Genomic DNA, 14,606 nt, shown 5'->3' on the forward strand with positions numbered 1-14,606 from the left:
GGAGATTACACTCGCATGAAACTCCATCAGGAGCAGCGCAGCATGAGCCTCCATCTGTTCAGCACAATGAGAAACCCTCACCTAGTGTAGACGGCCCCGCTGGAGGGAACAGGGAGGGAAGTCCCAATCAGATAAATCACCTCCCCTAAATGCCACTGGGAATTACTGTGTGTGTGTGTGTGTGTGTGTGTGTGTGTGTGTGTGTGTGTGTGTGTGTGTGTGTGTGTGTGTGTGTGTGTGTGTGTGTGTGTGTGTGTGTGTGTGTGTGTGTGTGTGTGTGTGTGTGTGTGCGTGCGCGCGTGCAAGAGACCATTAGACATTAGAGTGATCTGAGACAGAGATGCTGTAAGCCTAATGGTTCATCTGGCTGAATGTGGCTGGGGATGTGTTCCAAATGGTACCTTTATTAACTTTCAAGTGCACTACTTTTGAGCAGGGCCCATAGGAGTGGGGATAATCTTTCCTGTCCACAGCAATATGACTTTATACCTGGATTAGGGAAAAATAATTGAGTCATCATAGAACGGAATGTTTAGATTTTTTATTTTAGGACATCAGATGACTGTCAATGTCAAAATCTAAACATTTGTGGTCAACAACTTCCTCAGCATTGCGTCATTTGATAGCTCCTCATACCTTTAATATGCCATGCCTAATAGCGAACATCTCTCTATGGGACAATTGTTTTGGAAACAGGGAAATGGTTGATAGCCTTTTGAGATTTTGCTGTGGTAGAAAAAAAAGAGCATGTAAAAAGCTTTGTCAACAGATTTCAAGGACCAGTGTGGCCATATGGAAAGTTAATATACTTGGCATTTTCAACAAAATAGCCTTGTGTGTCATGCAAACTGTTTCAACTGAGAAGTAAGTGCTCTTTATAATGAGTACATTGGAAATTGGACTTTTCACAGAAAGCTCTAAATAACACAGGTATTAGTCAAGTAATAACTTAGATGTTCAAGAAAGAAAGAAGGGAAATAAAAAAGCAACCCCCTCCTCCTCCACACACACAAAATAAATGGAAGAAAACTAAGCAGAGTTTTAGTCATCTCAAAGGCTCCAGATCCTTTGACAGCTGAAAGTTCTGCTCAGAAACAGATTGTCGTTGTGAGGTGATTTGTCACAGAGGACCCGGCGTGTCTCCATTCAGAATGAGACGCCTCACAGACGACGCCACTGCCTGACGCCCCCCCCCAGCCGCCTGCCTAACCACACTGACAGGATTGTCAGAGCTATTTGTCACAGCTGTGTTTAGTGATGGGATTGGTTGTACCCTCTGTGCCCTCTCCTTCTCCCAGCCGCTATAAATGCCAATGGTTCAACCTCTGGAGGTTAATCAAATTACCTGCTGCTGGTGGCTTTAGAGGCTCTTATATTTTCTCTCTTCTCGTTTACCTTTCATGAAATTTAAAAGCTGTATTAAAGGGGATGAAGACAGAACATGGTGGCCTCTGTGTTGTACTGTCAGGGAGAGAATAGAAGGGTATCACTCCTGTTGTGGAGGATGGTGGGGAGACATGTCACTGTGTTTGAAAAGGGATTTGGTCCCTGGATCGACTCAACGTCTACCGAGACACTGACTAATAAAGACTTTAATATAAGTTTGGTGTCTAACTATCTCCCCAAGGGAACATTTATGTTGGTGCAGGGAAGTCTGTAGTACCAGGAACAATGCATGTTTACACTGACAACTTTTGGTTCCTTAAAAACATTTAGATAATATCCCTATTCCCTATTTAGTGTACTAATTTTGACCAGGGCCAATAGGATACATTCTTTTTTTTACAGCTATTACTGGCCCTGTCTGTGACTTCCCAATAGGCAAGCACAGTCAGCACAACAACACCCTGGTGATAAAGCTCTAAGTCCTCAGAAACGGATAAATTGCAGCGTTTTCCGTGACACAGGGATCATCTGGCTGTCTCAGAGCACACTGTGGAGACGATAAAGCTCTGTTATAGCAACTGTGGTATTGTAGAGGAGAGGAACTGTGTTGTATACTGTTGTACACTGTGTTAGTGTGTTTCTATTCATATACTGTAGCTCCACAAACCAGACATACAGTATCTACTGTATTTTGTGCCTAAATTGTAATTTAATGAATAATGGTTGTATGCATGCAGGCCTATTCACAGCTCTTCCCGGACCAGACGTATTCCGTGCCTTACTACGTGGGCATAAGGGAGAGTAAACGCTGACTCAGACAAACTTATCATCATCTGTTCTCAATTTGTGTGTATATATGTGTCAATAACCCATTTCAGACATTGGCCCAGGAAAATGTAGGACATTCTTTCTGAAATGAGATCCTCTAAGTGACAAATCACTCCATTATATCGACAAAGGCAATCAGTGGACATGTGTTCAGTTACTTAGATTACATTTAGTTTTGCCAGCTTTACAGCAGAATGATATGGGAAGTCATGCTATCGTTTTCGAGTTGCAATCTGCTTTTCTTGTTAAAAGAAACGTCAGCTCACCAGATTACAACCAGGTAAAAACATTTTCAATAACTATACAAACGGACCATGACAAAAATCATCAGGCAGATGTCTTTTCGACCAGTTTTGCCCACTGGCTCCAGAAAGAAATAAAGAGGTGTATGATGATGTTTTCTCATTAAAGGGACGAATTTATGATTTCACTTATTCATGTGCTGGTATGAATAACACATCGTCATGTGCCAGTTGGGTTGGGGAGTCTGCTCTAGCAGGGGAAGTGACAGAGACAGAGATCCATGGCCACCTCTGGGTTCGTAGACACTGAGAACACGACGTCATTCTTGGCTTATCCGATTTTCTGAGTAAAGCTGAAGGTGGAGAGTGGTGTATGTTGAGTCATGTTTTCCATTCAGTGTCACTGCGTCAAGGGAAATATAGCATTCTTTATCTAACAAAGATATCGAAATATATTTCAGGATGTTGTGTATCTTTCACTTCCTTGTTTGCTCTCTCAAGAACCTCGAGGGGGGTAGACCACTGGTTTGTGTACATGATGATGTCTCCTCTGTAACCATATCAATATTGAGTTCACATGCATGACACATTGCAAAAATACTATGCATATGTTGTGCATAAAACGGACTAAATGTAATCGTCACTTGTTTTGGGTGGCCATTGGCTCAACTTACTCCAAGGCAAACATTTTGACTATATTAGTCCACACAGATACGAGGATACACTTTCATGCTAGGTTCAAATCCTCATATTGTAGATTATATAAACCCCAACTGATGGACAGAACAATCTTAAAACTATCGAAGTCTGTTTAAAAACAATCATAATGAAACCTCTAACACAATAGATTCATTTGACTTTGTGAAAATCCATTTTTGGACCTAACTTGCTTACCACTTTTTCTATTTGGTTCCTTCCTTCACAGACTCCATGAAATGATGACCTCTACCTACATTTTGGTCACATGATTCATTTTGTGTATGGTTTCCTAGAAACTAGTGATGGCTCATTTAACCCTTTGGTTCAACTTAGCCCAAAAGGGATGATGCTTTTACATATATTTCTCCAACTGGGTTGAAAATGAACTTTCTTGAGCACGTACTACAATATACAGGAAGTCATGATATGACCGTGTAGCCTTAAATAAACCTTAACCATTGTGGTTAAGCACCCCTTGCTTTTGAGGTACGCTATAGGACCATCTACATCTGTTGAACGTGGTTCGTACAGACAGGCTCTTGCAATTCTATAACTTTGAAAAGCAAATGATTTAAGTGCAAATAGTCTGAACACATGGACTAAAAAACAAGAAAGTATATTCGTAAAGTATGTGAGGAACACGTAATCTGTGGTTAAATTGGGAGGAAGGAGCTGGAACGGAGTCTCATTGTGTGAGGATAGGGGGAAAACATGAATACAGTGAAAATCAATCAATTAATAGATTTCTATTCAGAAAATGATTATGAAACATGACCAATTATGGGTAAAGTTCCATTCTGCCACCAGCTCTCCAGTATTATATAATGACTGTTTTACCCAGAGAATTTAAATGTCATAGTGGCCATTTGTCTGTGAGAATAAACACTATTGAAGCCAGAACACTGTTTCAGCTAGAACACTGATGAACCCAGAACATTGTCAAACCCAGGTTGTGTGTGTGTGTGTGTGTGTGTGTGTGTGTGTGTGTGTGTGTGTGTGTGTGTGTGTGTGTGTGTGTGTGTGTGTGTGTGTGTGTGTGTGTGTGTGTGTGTGTGTGTGTGTGTGTGTGTGTGTGTGTGTGTGTGTGTGTGTGTGTGTGTGTGTGTGTGTGTGTGTGTGTGTGTGTGTGTGTGTGTGTGAATGTGGTCAGAATGCTGGCTAAATACATGCCTACGTACATTGGTGTAAAGTACTTAAGTAAAAATACTTATCTGTACTTGACTTTACTACTTATATTTTTGATTACATTTACTTTTACTTCACGACATTCCTAAAGAAAAGTATGTACTTTTTACTCCATACAGTTTCCCTGACACTCAAAAGTACTCGTTACATTTTTAATGGTTAGCAGAACAGAAAAATGGTCTAATTCATACACTTATCAAGAGAGCATCCCTGGCCTTCCCTACAGCCTCTGATCTGGCTTTGTTTTGTAAATTATGTCTGAGTGTTGGCTATCGGTAAATTTAAAAATCAAAGAAAATGGTGCCGTCTGGTTTGCTTAAAACTAGTTAGGGAGAGGTGGGACGCAAATGTCTCAACTGGCCAATTGCCAGGGAAAATGCAGAGCGCCAGATTCAAATAAAATACTATGAAATTCAAACTTTCATTAAATCACACATGTAAGATACTCAATTAAAGCTACACTTGTTGTGAATCCAGCCAACATGTCAGATTTTTAAAATGCTTTTCGGCGAAAGCATAAGAAGCTATTATCTGATAGCCTGTACCATCTGCACCAAGGAAAGGAATGTGAAAATATTAATAATTTTATTTTACTTTTGACACTTAAGTATATTTGAGCAATTACATTTACTTTTGATATTTAAGCATATTTATAACCGAATAATTTTAGACTTTTACTCTAGTATTTTACTGGGTGACGTTCACTTTTACTTGAGTCATTTTCAATTAAGGTTACTTTTACTCAAGTATGACAATTGGGTACTTTTTCCACCACTGCCTATTTACAGTCTGATGAACATTAATAGACACTGGTACAGTACGTACCCCTCTGCTCAGGATAATCAAACAGCCTGGAGGGCACAGAGAAGAAAAAAAACGACTACTAAATATCGCATTAATTGACATTCAGCAGGGGTCACAGGGTGGGTGTGCGTTGGCTGTGCTGACATTTTAATCTGGAGTCAGTCTAAGCCTGCATCCCAAATGGCACTCTGTTCCCTTTATAGTGCACTATTTTTGACCAGCAGCCTATGGGCACCAATATTTGCAGACGACTGGAATTAATATTTAGACATTCTGCAGCAGGCCTTATGTGAGAATTAATAATGCAATTATTGGTGTTCCACTGATAACCTAATACTCAGCCATACTCATCGCAGTGGAAAGGATACTGTGACGATATCTCTGCCTCGCTCTCGCCCCACCTCTCGTAGATGGAAGTGGGATTTCAGCAATACCCAGGACCAGGATATCCAGGTTTAATTAATGTCTTGAGGCTCTTCTAAATTATGCACTTACACACAGTGGTCTGGTGTGTGTTGCTGTGCATGTGTGTACACTAGTTGTGTGTGTGTGTGTGTGTGTGTGTGTGTGTGTGTGTGTGTGTGTGTGTGTGTGTGTGTGTGTGTGTGTGTGTGTGTGTGTGTGTGTGTGTGTGTGTGTGTGTGTATGTGTGAGTGAGAGGAGAGCGCTCAGGCTTCCCCTTAAAATGAATGTGACATGATAACTATTGATGTGATATGATATGCTCATTGACTCTACTGACCTCGGAGGAGAAACCACCACTTTTCTGCTGCCATTTGTTCACACCCTGGAATAGACACAAACACATTGCATGAATCCAGACCAATGAACTAACACAAACAGATTTATCTGGCCCTATACACACTGAAGTTGTACAGCCGATGTACAACACATTTGGCATACATCCGTTGTAATACAACAGAGAGTTTTTCTGCGCAAAAGTAATTACATAAGCGTTGTGGAGAGCGAAACACCGCACAATGGTCGGGTAAACATTTTTTTTGTGAGACAAACTCTCCGTTTTGTCACTCTAAAAAATATAACTTCTATCACAACCATTGTGCCAAATGCTTTGCACATTCTACAGCAGAATTAGAAATTAGAGAGAAGAATCTTGAATGAGGAAGATAAATGGTTGTCTTGGTTCGTTGATTGATTTGTTCATTCTATAAACTAAAACAACATCTTAACTGTTGTGATCTTGATGACCTTTACTAAAGTGAAACTTGTTAAATAAGTGACCGGCACTGAAATGAAGGGGAAATAGAATGTAACAGTGGTAAGTGTTTTGTATTTGCTATTATATGAGTGGATATACACAGGTGTAAGAGCAATGAAATGAAAAGTATTGTTATCAGGAATTCTCACTGTGTGCGTGTGTATGTCCAAATGGGTAGCCTATGTGTTGACTTTGTGGTTAGAAGCTGAAGTGTATTACAAAGAAAGGCTTTGTATGTAATACATCCTAGCAGAATCAGTCCCGGTGAAGGAGGAGACTGCAACACAAATCATTCTCCCCCACCAGCAGGCATCTCAAGTGGATACATTCTGTTAGGTGACCCAACTGACACAGAATGCATCCCAACTGGCACCCTATTCCCTATATAATGCATTACTGTTGACCAGGGCCCGTAGGGCTCCCGTCATAAGTATTACACTATTTAGGGAATACGATGCCATTTGTGATGCAGAACAGTGATCTTACTCTGGCAGTAAATGGCTTTTCACTGAGCGAAGGGCGTATTCCTGTACCCAGCCTTATCCTGCCTTATCCTCCACAGACTGCATTAAAATGGGAAAATAAAGTCCAGACTCATTACCGCGCTGTCCTTGACAGTGAGTGCGTACGCACCTTGAAGAGCCATGTCACGGTGAAGTAGTTTTAATAGAGGCTAATCTATTTAGGACAAGGTTTTAACATCACCAAGCTGGTTATAGTGTGTGTATGGCACAGGGAGATAGATACTAATAAGGGTGCTGGGAGTCATTGAATAAAAGTTAGGCAGGGATATGCAGGGATATGGGTTGTGTCCCAAATGGCACTCTATTACCTTTCGAGTGCACTACTTTTGACCAGGGCCAATAGGGCTCCTGTCAAAGTAGTGCACTATTTAGAGAATAAGGTACCGAATGGGACACGCATAGTATTTATAATTCATTGTGTTGTCTGAAGTTATTGATTAAGACGATCCATCTCCTGTCGGCCAGGGGAAATTATTCCGAGATGAAAATCAAAAGAATGTAATGTAAAATTGAAGAGGTGAGTGGAAATAGAGCTGAATGATAATACCCTCCCTATTCATAGAATACAGCTAATATATCTAACCAGTCATATTGGGTATTTACTATGGGAATGAGGTGTATTATAGTCTACGTGAGTTAAGAATTCACCCCATGATGTGCTACAGATCTTAATTTGATCACTCTGTTGCAGGATAACTTTTGCACGACATTTTGAACTTGTAGTGTATTTGATGTTTAAAAAGGCTCCTGAAGACTGTAATTTCATCTTTGAAATTTCAGACTTTATTTTCCCTTACAATGTCCATGATTAATAATCCACATAATAATTCACATTTTCTGTTGCTGCAGTATTATTTACCTAGCTCAAATTAAGATCCTACATCTGTACATGATGCTAATGTTTTTGTTTGTGTGTGTGCAGATTGTATATTGTATATAAGAGTGTTTGTAGACTGAAATTCTTTGGGTTTCTTCTGAGTTGTACGCTCTAAAATCTCATGTTTTGATTAAAAAAGCAGCTCTTAGTTCTTGAAGACGTTGTATTGTTTCACGTTACGTACAACCACTTTAGAGATGATCTCTGAATATTTCTGAAGCCACAGCCTGGTCTTATAGTCTAGTCATAACATAGTATGATTTACATTTAATATGTTATGTCTACCCCTGAGTCCAGGTTGGGAGAGAAGTGGGTAGAAGTTGCCCTGTGCTCTTGCTCTGAATGCAGCAGGAGAAGTAGCCAACCTGGCTTGTGTCACCACCAGAGGAAATAACTTGTCTGCTAAGCGGCTAAGCCCTGCATTTAGATATTGATTACGGCCTATCGTCGCCCCCTTGGAGATCAGGCTAAATTACCCTCCTCTTAATTGGGACTCGCACTTACGTAGAACTACTCCGCTGTGAGGGGAGATTTAAAATTCCATTAGCGTCAACTCAATGACAGCTCTGCTCTGCGCTCGGCAGCGAGAGAGCAGCGTCTCGGAGACGGGTCTCGTCTGATCCGCGTCCAAAATGTTTAAAGGTAATTGAGGATAAAAATGCGGCAGTGGCAGCAGAAGGGTTGAAACCAGTGGCTCGCTAATTACAGATCGAAGCTGTGTCTGAAATGGCACCTTCTTCAGTAAGTCCTATGGGCCCTGGTCAACAGTAGATCACTATATAGGTAATAGGGGACTATTTGGGTGCTACCCAAGCTGAGCCTTAGGAGGAAGGTTCTCACTCGTCTACAAGAATAGGGAAATATATATGAGCCTCATGGACTGTAGGTACAAATGATTGATTTCTCCACCACTGTGTAGTTCATATACTCATAGGGACTAAATGTCATTATTGGCACTTGAGGACTTTCGTATTTCAACTGAAGTCATGTTATGACAGATATAGTCCGCTTCCCAAATTACACCCTATTGCCTGTATAGAGTACTACGACAGTAATAATCTCTCTTGTAACTGTCCGTAGTGTTATTTGCTGAGCAAATACATCTCAGTAAGTAAGTCATGCTTTAAAGTGATAACACAACAAACAGAATTATACACATTATTTAAGCCATGTAATGTATCAGACCATCTGCTGCTGTTGTTTTGTGAATATGAAGGAAGGATATTCATAATGACAATCAGTGTCATAAACTCTTCTTATTCGAGGTGATCTCCATCTGTCCATCTCTCTTTATCTCCATCTCTCTTTATCTCCATCTGTCCATCTCTCTTCATCTCCATCTCTCTTTATCTCCATCTGTCCATCTCTCTTTATCGCCATCTCTCTTTATCTCCATCTGTCCATCTCTCTTTATCTCCTTCTCTCTTTATCTCTATCTCTCTTTATCTCTATCTCTCTTTGTCTCCATCTCTCTTTGTCTCCATCTCTCTTTATCTCCTTCTCTCTTTATCTCTATCTCTCTTTGTCTCCATCTCTCTTTGTCTCCATCTCTCTTTATCTCCATCTCTCTTTATCTCCATCTGTCCATCTCTCTTTATCTCCATCTCTCTTTGTCTCCATCTCTCTTTGTCTCCATCTCTCTTTATCTCCATCTCTCTTTGTCTCCATCTCTCTTTGTCTCCATCTCTCTTTATCTCCATCTGTCCATCTCTCTTTATCTCCATCTCTCTTTGTCTCCATCTCTCTTTGTCTCCATCTCTCTTTATCTCCATCTCTCTTTATCTCCATCTCTCTTTATCTCAATCTCTCTTTGTCTCCATCTCTCTTTATCTCCATCTCTCTTTGTCTCCATCTCTCTACCTCCATCTCTTTTTGTCTCCATCTCTCTCTATTTTGATCTGTCCATTCCAGGAAAACAACAAGGTCTCATCTCTGGCTTTATTTTACACTTCATTTCCTGATGAAGCGGAGCTCACGACTCATCTCATCTCAGGCTGCTTCCCAAATGGCACCCTATTCCTTATATAGTGCTTTAGACCAGGGCCCATAAGGAACAGGGTGTCATTTAGGACTCCAATTTAGACCCAGATTGGCTGGAGAAACATTATGCTAATGTCTCCATGGTCTACAGATCTGGAGGAGAGAGGGAGGAGAGGCACACCTTAATGATGTGACCTATACTCTCTTACACAAGCTCTGTTAAAGGGCAATCAATTACTTATATGAAAATAACCATACAGAATCTTGAGAAAAATGAGTCTAAAAACAGTTGCTGCATTATTTTAGATAATAAGCAGAGCATTTAAGTGTGATTCACCACAGGCCAAAATGTAGTTGTAAACTTCTCCATTTATCTCTGAGCAGGAAAGGTCAGTAGTCCCAGATACTGCAGGTTCTCAACTTGAAACCCCAGAATGGGGTATATTGCAGGTTACTGTTCCTAAATGCATGACGGTGGCATGGGCTTCGAATTTGTTATCCTTTATTTAAACTAGGCAAGTCAGTTAAGAACAAATTCTTATTTACAATGACAGCCTACCGAGGCCAAACTCGGACAATGCTGAGCCAATTGTGCGCCGCCCTATTGGACTCCCAGTCACGGCCAGATTCGAACCAGGCACTGTAGTGACGCCTCTTGCACTGAGATGCAGTGCCTTAGACCGCTGCGCCACTCGGGAGTTAAAAAAAAAAAAATCAAAAGCTGCTTGTCATAATACTGGTACCGGAAATATATTTGATCAATAATGAATCAGTTGTCATGGAAAACAAAACATAATGCCTGAGGACTGCCTTGCCCTAACTGCTGACCAAAGATGGCCCAGTTCAACATCAATAGAGGCCACACCTTCCTCTGCTCTAACATCAACACAACATGCACCACTTGTAGAAAATCACATGGTTAAATACACAGTACAACTCAACGTTGACTGTCACTGCGGAAGCATTACAACTTGGAGATGGTTGACTGTCATGGCGTTTACGTTGTCAGTGCACAACTCCTTTCATCTGAAGTGTTTGTCTTTGTGAACAAAAGTAAGAGTTAAACTAGTGACTAAGTGACAGAAGCGGGCGTGTCTCGACATCATAATCGTTTTGACCCAAAGCTTTTCTTTCTTCCCGTTGTGGCTATATGCAGTTCCTGTGAGTGGCATGGTGTGTTTTTCCTTTTATTAACCTATATAGTTATTGTATGGTTGTCACAGGAACCCTGATCGCTTTTATTCCCATGTAATTCAGACATGAGGAAATGAAAGTGAATTAAATCAGTGTTCTGACCAGAGCCCTGTGGGTGGAGTTGAGCTGTTGAATTTGAATGAAAAGTATTTAAATACACATGAAAAGGTAAACGTAAGAAGCACACTATTTCAAATCAAATCAAATCAAACGTTATTTGTCACGTGCGCCGAATACAACATTACAGTGAAATGCTTACTTACAGGCTCTAGCCAATAGTGCAAAAAAATGTATTAGGTGAACAATAGGTTGGTAAAGAAATAAAACAACAGTAAAAAGACAGGCTAAAAACAGTAGCGAGGCTATAAAAGTAGTGAGGCTACATACAGACACCGGTTAGTCAGGCTGATTGAGGTAGTATGTACATGCAGATATGGTTAAAGTGACTATGCATATATGATGAACAGAGCAGTAGCGTAAAAGAGGGGTTGGCGGGTGGTGGGTGGGACACAGTGCAGATAGCCCGGTTAGCCAATGTGCGGGAGCACTGGTTGGTCGGCCCAATTGAGGTAGTATGTACATTAATGTATAGTTAAAGGGACTATTGCATATATGATAAACAGAGAGTAGCAGCAGCGTAAAAATAGGGGTGGGGGGGCACACAATGCAAATAGTCCGGGTAGCCATTTGATTACCTGTTCAGAAGTCCTGTGGCTTGGGGGTAAATACTGTTGAGAAGGGTTTTTGTCCTAGACTTGGCACTCCGGTACCACTTGCCATGCGATAGTAGAATGAACAGTCTACAGTCTACTGGGGTGGCTGGTGTCTTTGACAATTTTTAGGGCCTTCCTCTGACATCGCCTGGTGTAGAGGTCCTGGATGTCAAGCAGTTTAGCCCCAGTGATGTACTGGGCCGTACGCACTACACTCTGTAGTGCCTTGCGGTCAGAGGCCGAACAGTTGCTGTACCAGGCAGTGATGCAACCAGTCAGGATGCTCTCAATGTTGCAGCTGTAGAACCTTTGGATAATCTCAGGACCCATGTCAAATCTTTTTAGTTTCCTGAGGGGGAATAGGCTTTGTCGTGCCCTCTTCACGACTGTGTTTGGACCATTCTAGTTTGTTGTTGATGTGGACACCAAGTTGATGTCCACATGTTGATGTGGACACCAAGGCTTCATGGGCTTCATAGGCTTCATGTCATATTAAACGGCATATAAACACTCTAAATAGGTCAGGAGCCAGACAGCGAGCCTAAGAAGGAACGAAAATACATTATTTAGGCTATATTATTACAATTATTTCAAGGCTAAAGCCTATATTGGGAAGCATTTGCAAGTGCGACACAATAGGCCGGTAGGGACATAAAGCACTCAGCATTTAAACAACCTTTCATTGTATTAAATCATTACAATCTATACATTGAGCATATAGGCTGTGACTTACTTAGAAATAAATACAAATTAAACAAAAAAATCACTTATTAGTGCCTTTGAAGTTTAACCAGAGTCTGTGGATTCAGGCTCATGCGATGGTGCCTGGAGAGCAGGTCAGCAGTGGAGAATATCCTCCCCGCACTTGCAGAGCTACTGGGATGCTAAACACACTTTTGGCAACCAACTGAGCCACACGGGATCCTACAACAGCAACACAGCGCCAGAAGCATCTTGTCCCTGAACCGTAATACAGTCACCTTGGAAACAATCACCTGATATGTAACAGGATGAGGGAGAGGTTGAGACTTGCTGCTATCAGACAAGCCGTGGGTCCATTATCACTTCTCTCCTTCACAGCCATCCATGTCACCTGCCCTTTTCTGCTAGTCTGGGTATTGATCCTTCTGCACCAGATGGGGGAACAAACCTCAACCCAAGGTGAACCTTCCAAAAGAGACTCAGGAGAGATGGGAAGCACTCTTACGGACAAATTCATCTTGTGCATTTCAAATGACCTCAAAGACATCTTTAATTTAATTGATGTAGTAAGCAAATTGCTTCGGGAGGGATGCGTTGTGTGTATCCTGCCAAAGCGTAATGACATGATAGCTTCTTCTTCCAGTCATCTGAGAAGAACTTGGTCCCTTAACAACAGTGGCTCTTAGGACAAGTTGGAGAGACACTAATGGCTTTCTTATTCCATTAGTCATGCAGCAGCAAACTCTACTCTACCTAATGGATAATTATAGCTAACAGATACGTGTTGTTGGAACCTGCTTGTTTGTTTGTGTGTAAGATCCCAAAGATGTTGATGAAGGATATTATATTTGATAAGTGGGCTGCTATAATCGAATCTACAGTTACAACCCAGTGAGTTACTGTGTTGACGTTGCCTTTGAAAGAAAAATAATTTGAGTAGCTACAGAACAGCCCTCTGAAGAAAATAAAGTGAAGTGCATAGTGTGTGTGTGTGTGTGTGTGTGTGTGTGTGTGTGTGTGTGTGTGTGTGTGTGTGTGTGTGTGTGTGTGTGTGTGTGTGTGTGCGTGCATCTGTGTGTGGTGCTGGTCATGTACAGTACAGGGGATGTGGTTTCCAGAACATTAAATAGGTACAGGTTGGAATAATTGGATACTCAACATTCCCAACAACCCCCACCCTGATCCCTCTCAAAGCTCCTCCACCTACCCAACAACCTGCTCCCTCTCAAAGCTCCTCCACCAACCCCCATCCTGCTCCCTCTCAAAGCTCCCCCACTAATCCCCCACCCTCCACTCCACTCTGCAGGCCCCAGCCTCCTCCATACCCCCATCCCCTTTCCCCTTGTGCTAAGGATACAGGAATAGACACCTCACACCTCAACCTCCTCAGAATGTCACCGTCTGACAACTTTAGGTACATTTCAGTAATTTTTTTGGAGCTGAGCTGACACCTGTCGTCTCCATTAAAGAAAGAAATCAGCCCTTCATATCGTAAAAATATGTGGCAAGAATCTAACTGATATAAGTACTGCACTGCCGTTCTATAATTAATGTGGTCACATTTACAGCAGGAGGGAATTCAGATTTCTCTCTCTCTCTCTCTCTCTCTCTCTCTCTCTCTCTTTCTATCTTTCTTTCTCTCTCTCATCTTAGCTCCTCTCTCTGAAGCATATTCATAACTAGCTACCCGATCATCCCTGGGAGAGCCGTAAGAGCTGTAAAAATAAAAATAGAACCATAGTATCAAACTTTCAAAGCGACGCCATTACAGATCTGACAGCTGCCGACAGTAATTAGTTGTCAAACGGCTCTTCTCATGCTGCTGTAGAAACCTACAGTATACCTTCACCCCAACAGTTCAATACCATCTAGTATTGTTGCTATAGAAACCTACAGTATACCTTCACCCCAACAGTTCAATACCATCTAGTATTGTTGCTATAGAAACCTACAGTATACCTTCACCCCAACAGTTCAATACCATCTAGTATTGTTGCTATAGAAACCTACAGTATACCTTCACCCCAACAGTTCAATACCATCTAGTATTGTTGCTATAGAAACCTACAGTATACCTTCACCCCAACAGTTCAATACCATCTAGTATTGTTGCTATAGAAACCTACAGTATACCTTCACCCCAACAGTTCAATACCATCTAGTATTGTTGCTATATAAACCTACAGTATACCTTCACCCCAACAGTTCAAAACCATCTAGTATTGTTGCTATAGAAACCTACAGTACACCTTC

General features: G+C 41.4%; 1 protein-coding gene across 1 annotated transcript in view; it reads left to right on the forward strand.

Annotated features, from left to right (window-relative positions):
• Window positions 1-3,935: 3,935 nt before the first annotated feature.
• Window positions 3,936-14,606, forward strand: part of LOC121838937 (keratin-associated protein 5-11-like) — a gene marked incomplete at its 3' end in the record, with an annotated part of 64,788 nt that continues 54,117 nt past the window's right edge. Inside the window, 3 exon segments of the mRNA XM_042294903.1 lie at window positions 3,936-3,939; window positions 4,105-4,297; window positions 5,684-5,793. Coding sequence (XP_042150837.1) covers window positions 3,936-3,939; window positions 4,105-4,297; window positions 5,684-5,793 — 307 coding nt within the window.

The sequence above is a fragment of the Oncorhynchus tshawytscha genome, linkage group LG13 (genome assembly GCF_018296145.1).
Source record: "Oncorhynchus tshawytscha isolate Ot180627B linkage group LG13, Otsh_v2.0, whole genome shotgun sequence".
NCBI lineage: Eukaryota > Metazoa > Chordata > Actinopteri > Salmoniformes > Salmonidae > Oncorhynchus > Oncorhynchus tshawytscha.